This window comes from Bombina bombina, chromosome 3, assembly GCF_027579735.1.
Source record: "Bombina bombina isolate aBomBom1 chromosome 3, aBomBom1.pri, whole genome shotgun sequence".
NCBI lineage: Eukaryota > Metazoa > Chordata > Amphibia > Anura > Bombinatoridae > Bombina > Bombina bombina.
The window spans coordinates 725,391,089-725,403,989 of NC_069501.1; the positions used below are offsets into that span (position 1 = coordinate 725,391,089).

Here is a 12,901-nt window from a genome sequence, read left to right on the forward strand (position 1 = left end):
TCTGACATCAGAAATGGCTTGTGAGACCGGAGAAAGCTGCAGCTGCTGTGAAGTTTAAAAGGTAAGTTTTTTGTCACAACAGGAGTGAAATGTAAATTTTGATGAATTAAAGTGCCCCTGTTTTTAATCAAAGTTTTAAAAACCGGGCACTTAAACATCAAAATTTACATTCACTTTAAGGGGCACTCAAATAAAAATAAACGTTTATGATTCAGATACAGCGTGCAGTTTTAAGACACTTTTCAATTTACTTCCATTATCAAATTTTGCAGTCTTTTTATATTTACAATTTCTGGAGAACAAGATCCTACTGAGCATGTGCACAAGCTCACAGGGTATACGTATACTGTGATTGGCTGCTGTCTGTCACATGATACAATGGGTTGGAAAATGGGAGAAAAAATAAAATTTGAGTGGTCCTTAAGGTATAAGCAACTGCTTTTTTTTATTAAAACAATGAAACAGATAGTGTAACATTCCTTTAAAAGGGACATGAAACCCAAAAAGATTATTTTATGAATCAGAACATACATTTTTAAACAACGTTCCATTTTACTTCTATTAAGTGTGCTTCTTGGTATCCTTTATTGAAGGAGTATCAGTGCACTACTGGGAGCTAGCTGAACACATCAGTAAGCCAATGACAAAAGGCATAAATGTGCAGCTACCAATGAGCAGCTATCTCCCAGCTCATGAACCTACCTAGGTATGCTTTTTAACAAAGGATACCAAGAGAATAAAGCAAATTAGATAAAAAGTATATTGAAAAGTTGCATGCTCTGTTTGAATCACAAAGAATACAGTTAAGGTTTCATGTCCCTTTAAAGCGACACTCAAGTCAAAATTAAACTTCATGATTCAGATACAGCATGCAATTTTAAACAACTTTCCAATTTACTTCCATTAACAAAATGTGCACAGTCTTTTTATATTTACACTTTTTGAGTGACCAACTCCTACTGAGCATGTGCAAGAATTCACAGCATATACGTATATGCATTTGTGATTGGCTGATGGCTGTCACATTATACAGGGGGAGTGGAAATAGACATAACTTTGCAATTTATTTAACAAAAATCTACTACTCATTTGAAGTTCAGACTAAGTGCTATTGCATTGTCTTCTTATCATGTATTTGTTGATTATGCAAATCTACAGTGTTCACTGGTCCTTTAAAGGGACAGTATACTGTAAAATAGTTTTTCCCTTAATGGGTTTACAATTGCTTTTTTTACCAACTGCAGAGTAAAAAATGTATGAAAATTAGCTTTTTAAGGTTTATTTCTGTATATTAAAGCTCTGATTTTGTGTTTTGAAGCCACAGCCTAATAAAATGGGCTGAGCTTGTAGGTATAATCAGATCTCATTACTGTATCACATTGTGCACATATACCTGCTTCTTTATCTTATATCTGTCCTTAAAACAATCACCAGTACTTTGATTGTTTTACCTTATCTCTACTATATCCGACTGGGAGTGTAATTTCTTCTGCTGGCTGTGTTTACAAAGCTTATCTATAGCTGGTACGCGCGGCCACAAACTTTCAGAATAGGTGGGGATACCACATGCTAAATTAACAATTTCAAATGCCAATATAAGGGTAAAGGAGCTACTTGTAAACAATTTAATACACTCCAGCAGGTAAAGTGGATCATTGGGAACAAATTAAAGGGGAGAACATTTTTGAGTAAACTGTCCCTTTAAGCTTCTAGCGCTTCTATCAGATTTGTGTGTTTGGTAAGCACATTACATGATTATTTAAATGTAATAATGATTGTAAATGTTTTAACATGTTACACACAATTGCAATTTAACTCCTCCTTAACACTCCAAAATAAAATATAAAAAAGCTAATCCATTTAGTTTTTTAGTAGTGGTAATACATTATTTCCCATTACCCACCTGACACATTATTTCTGAAAAGACTCTTTTAGCACAACATGGAGTATCAGCTTTCAATGATTTTTTTCCAGCAAGCATTTTGGAAATTATACAGATATTGAGTAAACTGAGCACCTTTGAGAAAGCTACAATTACTGCTCCTTTGTAGCATTCAAATATAAGGTGTTTTAATCCTTCCCACACTCAGTCTGCCATAATTTAACAGGGTTAAAGGGACAGTCTAGTCAAAATTAAACATTCATGATTCAGATAGGGTATGCAATTTTAAACAACTTTCTAATTTGCTTTTATCAAATTTGCTTTGTTCTTGGTATTCTTTGTCAAAAGCTAAACCTAGGTAGGCTCATATGCCAATTTCTAAACAATTAAAGGCCGTCTGTTATATCAGTGCCAGTGGCATCACTAGGGTTGGTATCACCCGGTGCAGTAACCCATGGTGTCACACCCCAGCGGGAAAAAGAACAGGGAAGGATACAGCTCAGCACCGTAAAGAAGAAAACAATCTTAAAGGGACAGTAAACTATAAAATAGTTTCTCCCTTAATGTGTTTCCAATAACTTGTTTTATCAGATGCATACAATGTAGGAGATTTGCTTTTTTTGTGTATATGAATTAGCCGATGTTGTGTTTTAAAGCCACAACCTAATAAATGGGTTAAGCTTGTAGGTATAATCAGATCTCATTACTTTATCACAATGTGTACATATACCTGCTTCTTTATTTTATATCTGCCCATAAACCAATCACCAATACTTGGAGAGAACAATGGAAAATTAACATTTTATTAACTTATCTCTTCTATAACCCACTGGGAGTATAATCTCTTCTACTGGCTGTGTTAACACAACTTGGCCTCGAGGACAAAAAATTTCAGTATAGGTGGGGATACCACAGGCTAAATAAACTAAACAAATGCCAATATGAGGGTAAAGGAAATACTTGTAAACAATTTAATACACTCCAGCAGGTAAAGTGGATCATTGAGAACAAATTAAAGGGGAACATTTTTTTGAGTAAACTGTCCCTTTAATATGAACTTTGCGTATACTACGCAATGATACATGCATAGCTGGATTATGTTTTATTCCTCCTCTGTTGGGTTTCCCCTATCTAGATGTTGCCTGTCACAGTGCCCTGTAGTGATGCGGCCAATGCCAGATAAAGGGCTTCATGGGCCTGGAGCGGATGATTTTGGTGGGCCTATTTTTGGAATTGCATGAATCACACACAGAAAGACAGATATACAGACACATACATACAGATGCACATGTACAGAGAGAAAGACCCAAAAACATAGACACACACACACAGAAACAGTGACACACAAAGACATATACACAGACAGACATATATACAGACACACACATACAAAGAGACAGACACACACAGACGGTGACACATACAGACAGTGACACAAACATACAGACAGATACAGACACAAATACAGAGAGAGAGACATACTGACACAAACACAGAGTGTTTTGGGTGACAGGACACTAAATTACTGATGTCTCTGTACAGATACACAGACTGACACATACACACAAAGATATAAGCATAGAGATACACACATACAAACACAGAAACTCATATAGAGGCACACAGACGCTGACACATTAACAGAGACACTGGAACATAAGACAGAAAAATATTACAGAAAGGCAATGCACTTTTAAATAAAGATGGGTGTTATACAACTTTAAATCAGAAAACCATGAGAAATGGCACTAACAGCTGCTGAGACCCTGCATCTCCTGAAAGTTCATTGACCCCAATAAAATCCATGACCTGGCACATCAAAAACAAAGTTCTTGCTTAGCCACTCTGAATAGCCATGACACGCCTACACTCATCTCTGACATACAGCAGGATGCCTTCCACTAGTTGCAATGTGTGTATTCAATCTACCGGGATTTCTGCAGCTCTGCTTTATTTCATTTCAGCAGAGTCTGTACTCTGTTCAAATGAAGCAAGAGAGTGGATAACACAGCTTCACATGATCACTGCATTTCTGGATAGCAGCAGAGAAAAGAACAAGCAATGTTGTAAAAGCCTCAGGTATTAAAGAAATAAATACAATAGTGTACCTCTCGAGCGATATCTAAAGTCAGCCCTGCCTACCAGAACTCCTATACAGATAGGGTTGCCACCTCGGCCATATTTTCCTGGACACTTATGAGCTACACATGCTGCAGGGAGGAACATGAATAGTGTTGTCCAGAATCATTATTTGTGTGCTGTCCAGGGGTGAAATTAACGTTCCCCTCTGCACACCCTGCAGCATGTGTAACTCATGTGTCCAGGAAAACATGGCCGAGGTGGCAACCCTATCTACAGACAGGAGGAAGAAGTGTACAGTGAGAAGCCCGCACTAGTGGGAGGGGGCGGGACCTGGATCACAGTAACTGCATCATGAGTATGCCATAATACTGCACATATTAGAGTGGTGTAAAATTACTTTCCAAATTGCTCTCTCAAGAGTAAGGTTCCTGTCTGGTGGTGTCACCCCCATGGAGCATGGCACCAGGGTTCGGTCCGCACCCCCCAGTGACGCCACTGATGAGTGCATTTTGACAGTTTTTCGCACTTATACACGGCTAGTTCATGTGCGCCACATAGATAGCAATGTGTTACTCCTGTGGAGTTATTTATGAGTCAGCACTGATTGGATAAAATACATGTCTGTCAAAAGAACTGAGATAAGGAGGCAGTCTGCTGAGGCTTAGATACAAGATAATCACAGAGGTGTAAAGTGTATTAATATAACAGTGTCGGTTATGCAAAACTGGGGAATGGGTAATAAAATACCTCTTTTTTTTTTTCTTCAGTTTTCAAAGAGCTTTATTGAGATACATTAAATAACAAAGGATAGAGAAAAAACCAAAAAGGAAACAATAAGGCAAAATTTGCAATGCAGAACAACAATAGAAGTTCAAACTTTCTAAGCATTGAGAGATGGAGCATTATTCATATTATATAAACATCCAAAGACAGTTGGGGGTCTCAGACCATTTAGGCCCTTTACACTTTCATTGATTATAAAACGCTCCAAATACTAGTTGCTGCGCTGCAGCCCTAATGAACGGTTAGAAGAAAGCTAGAGAGAAGAGAAAGCATTATAGAGGGAAATAGAGAAAAAAAAAAAAAAAAAAAAAAAAAAAAAGGGAAGGGAAGGGGGGAGGGGGCACATATAGGATGGGGGGGGAAGGTATGGTTTGGTCAACCCTCGGGGCCAAAATGCAAATGTCCTAGGGGGAAATACCTCTCTTTTTAAACAATATATTGTATTTAAAACAAGTAGAAGAGTATGAAATGTTAATAAACCTTGTTCAAATCAGTTTTCTATAAACTACCCCATACATGATCAAAAAAGGTAGAGAATACGGCAACTTACTTTTTCTTCATGTATATCCAATATGCTATTCCTGCAACAAGAGCTGCCAGTAAAAGGCCAACAACAATTCCTACAATAAGTTTTGCATGGTCACTGCTGTCATCTAGAGAAGAGAAACGTGTTGAATTAACAAATAAAAGTTTGAAATTACATAACATCTAATCATCATAACATTTGAAGCAGAAATTCTATATCTATACTTATACAGTTGAATCCACAGCAAAAGTCTCTGTTCAAATGTTAACGAAAATTCACACATATAGATTTTATTTAAATCAGTTTGTTATAATATGCAATTAGTCTGTGCTTTGAATAGCTTAAGTAGCATTCATAAATATCAGAAAATGTTACAACAGTGAAAATGAATACACTGCCTCAAACCACAACATTTTCAGTAAAGACAACTGCATACACACACACTATATGGCTGGTGTCCACATCCCTTTTAGACATTTACACTTACATGAGCTTGTTGAACATCCCATTTCAAACAAGGGCATTAAATGGACAGTGTACCTTAAAATTATCTCCCTTTTAATTTGTTCCCAAGGATCCATTTTACCTGCTGGAGTGTATTAAATGGTTTAAAAATATCTAATTTACTTTTATTTATTTATTTATTTATTTTACCTGTGGTATCCTTACCAATACAGAAATTTTCTATATTTAAGTATTGGCTATAGAAAAGCTGTGTAAACATAGCCAACAGAAGAAAATACACTCCCAGTGGGGGTCAGGAGTGGTAAGTAATAAAATGTTAATTTTCATTTGCTCTCTTTAAGTAATGGGATTTGGTATACAGACAAGCATGTACAGAACATGATAAAATAAGGAGGAGATCTGAATTCCCTGGAAGCTCAACCCATTTTAATGAGTTGTGGTTTAAAAGAACCCCCCCCCAGCTATTTCATATACAATAAATTACCTAAATAGTTAGTTTCTCATACATTTTATACTCTGCTGCTTGTATAACAAGTCACTGGAAAAACGCATTAAGGGAAAAACAACTGTAATGTACAAGGTTCCTTTTATACAGAATAACCCAAAAAAGTGTTCCAAGGGACTGACATAAGGCTTTTGCAGGCCACTCAAGTTCCTCCACATGAAACTTAAATCATGTCTACATTGACCTTCTTTTGTGAAAAGTAGCACAGTTGTGCTGGAACTGGAAAGGCCTATCCATAAACTTTTGCCGCACTAAATTGCCTAAAATGTATTTGTATTCTAAAGCATTATGATGAGCCCATCATTGGATCCAAGTGTAAAAACAAATAGAAATAACAGTGCGTCCCATTCTAAGTGTAGAAAATGTATTACAAGTATATGCGCAAAATGACAGGCACTTACTGACAAGATGAGTTTAAAAGTACTTCACATAACTTTAGCCCCATCCTATGCCAATATTTATATGAATTCTTGTGAGGAAATATTAATTTTGCTACAACCCTTTCCATGAGAATATTAAATATAGACAATATGAACAGTCTCTGGAAAGGTGAAGGTACCACAATTAAAAATGTCTTTCAATATCTCAATCTAAATACATTTCATTTGCACTTTGTAGATAAATATTCCAACACAGAGTTTGAGTTTCTGGATCTCAATCTTTTTGTTGATAATTCTAATAAAATAGCAGTATCCAACTATAGGAAACCTACTGAAAAGAATAGCTACATAGATGCCATAAGTGCTCAGAAAAAAAGTTGGATTAGGAACATTCCCTTCTGTCAATATCTTAAAAGGACACTGAACCCAATTTTCTTTTGCTATTCAGATAGAGCATGACATTTTAAGCAACTTTCTAATTTACTCCTATTATGAAATGTTCTTTATTCTCTTGTTATCTTTATTTGAAATGCAAGAATGTAAGTTTAGATGCCGGCCCATTTTTGGTGAACAACCTAGGTTGTCCTTGCTGATTGGTGGATAAATTCATCCACCAATCAAAAACTGCTGTCCAGAGTTCTGAATTAAGAAAAAAGCTTAGATGCCTTCTTTTTCATATAAAGATAGCAAGAGAACGAAGAAACATTGATAATAGGAGTAAATTAGAAAGTTGCTTAAAATTGCATGCTCTATCTGAATCACAAAAGAAAAAATTTGGGTTCAGTGTCCCTTTAAACATTGGGCAATATTAAAAGCAGATCCCCTGTTAGGGACAGTTTTGGAATGGGTTCCTTCTATTATCTTCAAGAAAAATAGGAACCTGAAAAATATTATGGCTCCTAGTAAATTAAAAACGTCTGAACCAAAGACCAATAAATCTAATTGGCTAAATAGTATTAAAAGGAAACTTTAAATGTGGGAAATCTGTTTTGTAACATGTGTAGCCACATAAATCATTCTAATATTAGAACACGTTTTAATGAGCACCTTTATCATTTCAAAGGAAAGTTCACCAAACAGCGTGTCCAAACATTTAGGATTTTCATAATAGTAACCCAAAATCACTTTCTGTGCAAGTGATTGACTTAGTTTCCCCATTAGAACATAACCGCTTAATTAAATTGAGGCAACAAGAAATGTATTGGATATTTAGACTTAATTGCCTCCATCATAGGGGTTTTAATATTGATATCCAAGCTTACATATAATGCCTAAAGACCATTTGGATCATTTTTAGGGATATATCATCTGGTCTCCCTTCCCTTTTGTTCCTTGCCCCTGTCGTGGATATTATATTTTACTTGGGACAGGGACATTAAGGGAATAGAGGTAAACACTAAATTAGTAACATTTAGCTGACTAGCATCTTGTTTTTATTAAAAAACAGAATTTATGCTTACCTGATAAATTACTTTCTCTTGCGGTGTATCCAGTCCACGGATTCATCCTTTACTTGTGGGATAATCTCATTCCCTACAGGAAGTGGCAAAGAGAGCACACAGCAAAGCTGTCCATATAGCTCCCCCTCTAGCTCCACCCCCCAGTAATTCGACCAAAGGTTAGGAAGAAAAAGGAGAAACCATAGGGTGCAGTGGTGACTGTAGTTTAAACAAAAATTTTTTTACCTGATTTAAATGCCAGGGCGGGCCGTGGACTGGATACACCGCAAGAGAAAGTAATTTATCAGGTAAGCATAAATTCTGTTTTCTCTTGCAAGGTGTATCCAGTCCACGGATTCATCCTTTACTTGTGGGATACCAATACCAAAGCTTTAGGACACGGATGAAGGGAGGGAACAAGACAGGTACCTTAAATGGAAGGCACCACTGCTTGCAAAACCTTTCTCCCAAAAATAGCCTCCGAAGAAGCAAAAGTATTGAATTTGTAAAATTTGGCAAAAGTATGCAGTGAAGACCAAGTCGCTGCCTTACAAATCTGTTCAACAGAAGCCTCATTCTTGAAAGCCCATGTGGAAGCCACTGCTCTGGTAGAATGAGCAGTAATTCTTTCAGGCGGCTGCTGGCCAGCAGTCTCATAGGCCAAACGGATGATGCTTTTCAGCCAAAAGGAAAGAGGTAGCAGTCGCTTTCTGACCTCTCCTCTTACCAGAATAGATAACAAACAAGGAAGATGTTTGTCTAAAATCCTTAGTTGCTTGTAAATAGAACTTTAAAGCACAAACTACATCAAGATTGTGTAGTAGACGTTCCTTCTTTGAAGATGGATTAGGACACAGAGAAGGAACAACTATTTACTGGTTAATATTCTTGTTAGAAACAACTTTAGGAAGAAAACCAGGCTTGGTACGCAAAACTACCTTATCTGCGTGGAACACCACATTCATTTTACCCTCCCGTAGAGAGACCCTAGTGCTTAGAGCCGGCAAAGAGAATGACTGGGGGGTGGAGCTAGAGGGGGAGTTATATGGACAGCTTTGCTGTGTGCTCTCTTTGCCACTTCCTGTAGGGAATGAGAATATCCCACAAGTAAAGGATGAATCCGTGGACTGGATACACCTTGCAAGAGAAAGTATATAAATTTTATATATTCAATACTGGCCGGTTTTAATGGATTGGTTTTATTGACACTAATTTCTTAAAATATTTTTTGGGTGATATTTATATAAAAAAATGTGTGTGTGATATTTATATACGAATGTCCTCATCAAGTTATAAGATTCAGTACCTTGATTTTAGCATAAACAGTACTATTACATTATTGGACCCTTTTAATAAGGTGTTCTGGACTTTTATGTTTAAATAGCTGTTTAGCGGCAAGTTGGGCATTCATTTCCTTTACCTCTTGAGAAAGCCCAGTCACAAACTGGGCAAAACGCGTTAATTGTGTCCTTCCTCTGCACCCGTAGACATCTTCACACAACACGCTGGCCCCTGATAACCTGTTTCTACACATAATACCAGCAACAGCTGCACTGGTTTTAGGAGAATGCCCAAGTTGTTTTGCGAGGGAGCACCTGAGGAATGGACAATGTTTTTATGCAAAGTGCTTTTAAACTCATCTTGTTAGTAAGTGCCTGTCATTTTGCGCACATACTTGTAATAAATCTTCTACACTTTAAGTGGGATGCACTGTTTCGATTTGTTTTTACAGTTTACTTCGAGGGGCTTTAAGGAAATTCCCCTCTACAGCATATAGCAGCATCATCATCCACATTTCATACTAAGTAATCTCGCTCCCTAGAGATTTGAACAGTAGTGCATTTTGACGCTACCCGGGAGCTTGTCATTTTGACTAATATAAAAAAATATATAATCCGGATATCACCTTGGGACAACTATTATGTAACAAGTACTGTAATCTTTTTGATACACTTTTTGTATTTAGTATCAAGTGGTTTATAATATATGTAAATATGTTGACACTTTGTGACATTTATGTTTAACAGACTTTATCTATAACTACCACTTAGTATCTATAGCGCCATTATATTTTCTTTTTCATTAGAAAGTGGCAAACCCTAAAAACAGCTCTAGACCATTATCACTCCTCCACCTCACTTTACAGTAGGCATTATTCATTCCAGTAGGTAGCATTCTCCCGACATCCACCACACCCAGATTTTTCCATCAGACTGCCAGACAATGAAGTTGGATACATAATTCCAGAGAACACATCTTGATTGCTCCAGAGTGCTTTGATTTGCGTATGTTGATGTAAGCCTTGTGTACAGCTTTTCGGCAATGGAAACCCATACAAGCACACCCAGATACAGTTGACAGGGGCAGATATTTCACAAAATATCTTGTGGCAAAGGTGGCATCCTATGACAGTGCCAATTCTAAGGTCACTGAGCTCTTCAGTACGACCCATTGTACTGCTAATGTTTGTCTTTCATGGCGAGATTTTATACACTTTTTAAGCAATAAGTGAGGCTGAAATACTGGGACAGAATTAGTATGGATGTCCAGATACTTTTGGCCATATAGTGTGTGTGTGCGCACGTGTGTATCGATCTATATAAACCCTTCTCTGACTTCTAAGACTATAGAAGATCCTTAACATTCTGGTTGGCTACTAATTTTATTAACATCTTTAGTTATTTTATTTTTTTATTTAAAAAAAGTTTTAAACTAAATAAAGTCATTTAGAGATCTATATTGCACGCAGAACATACAAAGAAGCAAATTACTTAAACATACACCCAGTAAGGTTATTGTTTGATAAACATTTTTTTTCCCTAAAGTCCACATTTTTTGGCTCATTCAAAAGGGTTGTTCAATATGATATATTCAAAACCTAATGAGACATTGCCTGAAAATTAAATGAAACTTCATGGTAATCTAGGAATAAAAGCAAACCTAATTTTACTTGTATATATATATATATAAAAAAAAATAAAAAAATTTGAAGACAGAAAATTCAATTTGTAACACAATAAAGAGAGAGGTGAGAGAGAGAGACAGCAAAGTTTTTTTGTATATGTCCCCAAAAAGTGAAATAAAAATTGCATATGTACCAAACCTTTTCCGACTAAATTTCCCAGGAGGTACCAGGGGGATGAAGAGTACCTCAATTTGGAATGAAAATAAAGATTTCTAGAAGTATATATTTTTTAATCATATAAAAGCTAGTTTGCATCTTTAGATAGTATGGTTTAAAAAACTATGGAAGCAAGTTAAAATAATCTGTCACAAAATAGTACTTACCACTTTTGTCATTAGGTTCATCTTGCTCTGGAAAGCTGACTGAAATTTAAAAAAAAAAGAAAGAAAAATGAAAAAAAAAAAAAAAAAGGAAGCGATGCGATTTAAAAGAAAAGAAAATAAATCATCAAAAATGAGTATGCATGTGTCAAGGTCAACATGATTATGAGCTGTAATACTGGCGAACAATAAAATGACTCGGTCCATAGTTCAAGTAAATCATCTGAAAAGGTTCTGCTTTCTTTACAAAATGTTCCTATATATGCCGTATGCATTTCACAAGAATATATATTAACATTGTCTCTCCCTCTTTCCTAATCTCTCTTACACAACAGCCACTATTTACCATAATATTTGGTAACATCCATCTAAAAAAAAAAAACACGTATTTGACACAGCACAATATTAAACTGTACAACACGCACAAAATACATCTAGAAAATATGTAACAAACTTACTAGCCGAGACATTTAAAGAATGAGCTACTTTTCCAAGTCTGTTTTCGGCAAAACAGGAAACTGTGATATTATCATCTGGTGAAATTATAATTTTGCTTGAAAACTTCCCATTTGTAAAAGGTGTCTCTTCTGTCTAGAGGGAAAAAAAGTACATTGTAATAGATGTTTTTTTTTTTTCTTGCAAAATAAAACTTGTGTGCTTGAACCAAAAGTATCTTTCTGTAGCTTTGTATGTTTTGAAGAACATGCAAAGGGACATAATAATAAAATGCTCTAACACAGAGAATAGTTTCTATTTGTACGTTTTTTTATGATATTGCTTGCATATAACTGTGTGTGTAACCCATGCAAAGGGGTTAAACACACAGTTAAAATCAGCTACAGAGTAGAATTGGAACCTAGCTGAACACACCTGGTGAGCCAATGACAGCAACCATATCAAGAGAACAAAAAAAGTAGTAACATGGTATATCTTTTGTTGAAAATTATACCTAGGTAGAATCAGGAGCAGAAATAAACTACTGGGAGCTAGCTGATTGATTGCTAGACATATATGCCTCTTGTCTTTGGCTCACAGGATGTGCCAGTAGTGAATTTCTGCTCCATGAAAGGATAACAAGAGAATGAAGCATATATTATAAAATAAGTAACTTGGAATGCTCCTGTCTGACTCATGAAAGACAAATGTTGGATTTTATGTCCCTTTAATGTTATAAAAAACAGCAACAACTTAACAATTTTTACTGCTATTTTTCAAAAGCTAAACTCCACACCCATTTGCCTTATTTGTATGAGCCAATCTGGGCTTTAGACCTCAGACAACAAGGCTAGTCAACTGTCATCAAATTAGTATAAAATGTGTTTTGTAATTGTTATCTGATCAATTTAATTAGGGACATATATGTAAAAGTGTTAGCCTTGATAAATTAGTAGGGTGCATTTCAAGGTGTTTACTGTCCCTTTAATAGTTTAAAATGTTTACCATTGTGGAAAGCTGCTATTTTACAATGATGATAGAACGAAAACATGAAAATATTCATCTGCATTTTTTTTTATCTTGTATAAATTAATTCAAACTGAATGAAAATGTTACTCT

At 35.8% G+C, this 12,901-nt stretch overlaps 1 protein-coding gene across 1 annotated transcript in view; it reads right to left on the reverse strand.

The window, feature by feature from the left end:
* Positions 1–12,901, reverse strand: part of ALCAM (activated leukocyte cell adhesion molecule) — a 130,957-nt gene that overhangs the window by 24,010 nt on the left and 94,046 nt on the right. Inside the window, exons 12-14 of the mRNA XM_053707544.1 lie at positions 11,806–11,938; positions 11,351–11,389; positions 5,298–5,400 (exon numbers count right to left, since the gene is read on the reverse strand). Of these exons, the coding sequence (XP_053563519.1) occupies positions 5,298–5,400; positions 11,351–11,389; positions 11,806–11,938 (275 nt within the window). The remainder of the gene's footprint in view (positions 1–5,297; positions 5,401–11,350; positions 11,390–11,805; positions 11,939–12,901) is intronic.